The following is a 3,520-nucleotide window of genomic DNA, read 5'->3' on the forward strand; positions in this document are numbered from 1 at the left end:
CCATTTTGTAAAGCTAGATTTATTTAGAGTTGCCTAGAATTTTTGATCCATTTATGCTTTCAACAACTTATAATCAACTTAACTGAACTGGATTACAGTCAGAATTCTTCTTCATGTATAAGGGCACATTCTTGAAGGTTTTACAGCCTGTTTGCGGTGAGCGTATAGATGCACAGGCTGTAACTTGAATTTGGCATTGTGTGAATTCCAGGGCTTCTTGACTCTCAGCTGATTCCTACAGCATGACGAGACATGTCGTGAGGAATACAGATGTGGAGAGTCATGCACATAATATCATTTTTATGACTCTAAATGACAGCATGATACGTCTTTTTTCTGCTTCACAGACTCAGGCGAAGAGGTGCAAGAGAGCAGTATGGTTACAATGAGGTAATATGTTTATACTATATCCAGTTTGAGTTGAATTGTAATTCAAACTATTTTAATCTGCTTTTTTTATCTGGTGAAATATACATTATGTCACAAGTCTCATTCTCTTCCACAGGTTGTTTTGAAAGGAGCGGGGAAGAAGCTGAGCCTTATTGGGGTAAGTTGAATAATAGGCTAAATCAATGTGGAATAAATGATTTAGTGGGTTGGTGACTTGTGTCTTTAACTTGTATTCAAATTAGTTGATTGCTGCAATTTTTACGAACACATTAAATAATGTGCGTAACTAAAATGGAAACAGAAGTATTTTTCAATTTCTATTATTGGCAATGTTGTCCAATAATAGTGTGAAAATATAGCAGTATAATTCAAGGATTTACTGCATAATAACATCCCTACACTCGCGCTTCTATTGGATAGCTCTCCAAAACATTGTACGTGATAGGCTAAGGGGCGGGACAACTCTAAGCCATTGACCAATCACAACAGAGCCGGCCAGCTAACCAATCAGAGCAGACTGGGCTCTGGTTTCAGACAGAGGGTGAAAAACAGACAGTATGAGAAAAAAAAGACGTTTTTGAACATTAAAGTCACGGTAGAGGCACAAAATACAAATATGAACCTTAAAATTAGCATAATATGGCCCCCTTAAAGCATCAACCAAATATGAATGATTGCTATATGATATTCCTTCTAATTTACCATTCTTAGGAAACAAAAAAAGAGAAAATTAGATCGAATTTGGTTAATCACGTAAGACAATCTTGTACCAGAGATTGTTCAGAAATTATAACTTTATAAGAATAAAACCCCCAACATAGTAATACATGTAAAATGTATAAGAGTTAATACTAACACAGGGCAAAATAGTAACAGAAATATGCATTTAGGGAAATAAGAAAATAAATGATTAAAACATAATCATTTATGACCATTACATGTATGTATGATCTGTATGTGTAATGTGTATTTGTAAAGTGCTTTGAGAGTCATTGAAAAAGCACTATAATAAATATAAGGATTATTATTATTATTATTATTATAAGACAGAAAAATACTGACTCTACTATTTTGAGTTATTTTGTCAAGTATTACCTGACCATAATGAAAAGGTAATACTGTATATTCACTCTGACTATTTTTAAAGGTGGCTCTGACAGTCATGTGAACGTTCTTCTGGCTGACTTATACCCTATGTCCCGATTCAATCGTAAATAATAATATCGAAAAGACAATGAGAAAATGAGAAAATACTAAGTAGTGAGTCTATAGCTTATCAATTTAATTCCAGGAAGTGTTGTTGTAAGAAAATACATACTTTTGAGTATTAAGATGAATTTTTAAATTTTTAAATTTATTCATGGAGAATTTTTACTGGTGATTATTTATGTAAAGAATCCCACAGTACAAGTAGGTGAACAAGCATTATTGCTCAGACTTTGTAAATGCTGTATATTGACGATTCTGATTTCTTTAGGATATTACCTATACTTTAGGTGTTGATTATGAACTGTTTTCCTAACCTGTCGTTTCTCCTTTCTAGCAAACATGTGCGGTGTGTTTAGACGAGTTCCGCAGCAGGGACGAGCTTGGAGTGTGCTCATGTTCTCACGCCTTTCACAAGAAGTAAGTTCTATATTCCTGCCTTGTATTCATATAATAGCGGACTACATATTTTGGTGAACTTGCAAACTGTGTTTCAAACTCCTAGTCGTAAAAAACCAGAAGAAAAAAACACCAGACATGATTAGTTTGTTTGGCTTTTCACAAATTGCTCATCATTTTTTAAACCCTTAAAAATATTTGTTTTCTTAAAAAAATTTCAAGACATTATATGGAAAAATCTTGAGGAACCAGATTTACACACAAAATTCCCCTTCATGCTCTTTTTTTTTTTTTCTGAGCAAAAAAGATATTGAGCAAGTTTTTGAGGCTGCTCTTCAGAAAATGACGATTAAATTCATGACAACATTATGCTGCATGTTTGAGCAGCATGCTTAAAGTGATAGAGACCGCTTTTCACCCTGCAGCGGAGGTGTAACGTATAGTGCTTTCAGACCGGTCTTTTCCCACCTGTGTCAGCAGCATCTTTGAACTGTGTACAGATCCTGTATATCTGTTTGTTCAGTCCTGTTAGCATCTGTTGATGAAGAAAAACAGGTTTTTTCATACACTGCAAATCGTAGGTCAAAATGCACCTCTACTTGTGTATATTTAGGTGTTTGCATCTGAAGATTTCTCCTACATTCAACAGGCCTAAACCATACACAATGCCTCAGTTATATACTAATATGCATTTAACAAAACATTTGGGATGAAAAATGTGTTCAGGTTAGTAATCAACATGGTGAGGTTTCATTGTGCTTTTTTTGGTTTTCCCTTTCCTGTAGTTTACTATATAGGTTTTAGTGCATGTAAATGGTCTGCAAAGGCTAAAATCCCAAAGTTCCCTCAGAGGAAGGTTCTCTCCCACACACTCCTCCATGCCTTAAACGCCTCCATTGGACTCCTTTTGACTTCCGTAACATGGGACATAACTACATGACATTTGCACTTCTATTGGCTAGCGCTGCAACACATTGTACGTGATAGGCTAAGGGGCGGGACATCTCTTAGTGGGCTCTGGTTTAAGACAGAGGTTGAAGAGTGTAGCTGCAGCAAAGGAAGTATGAGAAAAATAAAGAGCTTTTTGAACATTAGAGACCTACCTCAGTAACTTACTTTGTCTTCCTTTTGAAATGATTAAATATGGTAACATGTCTCATCTATCTGCTTTCTTCAGGTGTCTGATGAAATGGTTAGAGATCCGCAGTGTCTGCCCCATGTGCAACAAGCCCATTTGTCGCCTCCTTCCCCCACCCCAACAAGCTCAAGAGCAGCCCCAGAGTCTCTTGGAGGTCTGACAGGGGGATGGATGTCCAGCAGCACCTTACACTCCAGTCACTTGACACCTGTCACTATGGGCGCTGTTTCCCAATCCTACAGATGGTGGTTTAGGTATAATGCAAACATTTTAAGACAGAGCTTCTCTGGAAGTAGAAATGATAAGTGCAGAGCCAAAGAGCCTAAAATATGTGGAGGGAGATTATAACACTAACACAGGGGTGGAAAAGGTAATAATTATCCGCTA

At 36.5% G+C, this 3,520-nt stretch overlaps 1 protein-coding gene across 1 annotated transcript; it reads left to right on the forward strand.

Annotated features, from left to right (window-relative positions):
- Window positions 1-324: 324 nt before the first annotated feature.
- Window positions 325-3,514, forward strand: LOC104951779 (RING finger protein 122; the record flags this gene model as incomplete). Its single annotated transcript, XM_010778507.1, has 4 exons — window positions 325-390; window positions 506-547; window positions 1,934-2,016; window positions 3,173-3,514. Coding segments are annotated over 4 exons (312 nt in total), but the record flags the coding sequence as incomplete, so codon positions are not given.
- Between the last annotated feature and the right edge of the window lie 6 nt (window positions 3,515-3,520).

Source organism: Notothenia coriiceps, unplaced genomic scaffold (assembly GCF_000735185.1).
Source record: "Notothenia coriiceps isolate Sejong01 unplaced genomic scaffold, NC01 NC01_scaffold00019119, whole genome shotgun sequence".
Taxonomy (NCBI): Eukaryota; Metazoa; Chordata; class Actinopteri; order Perciformes; family Nototheniidae; genus Notothenia; species Notothenia coriiceps.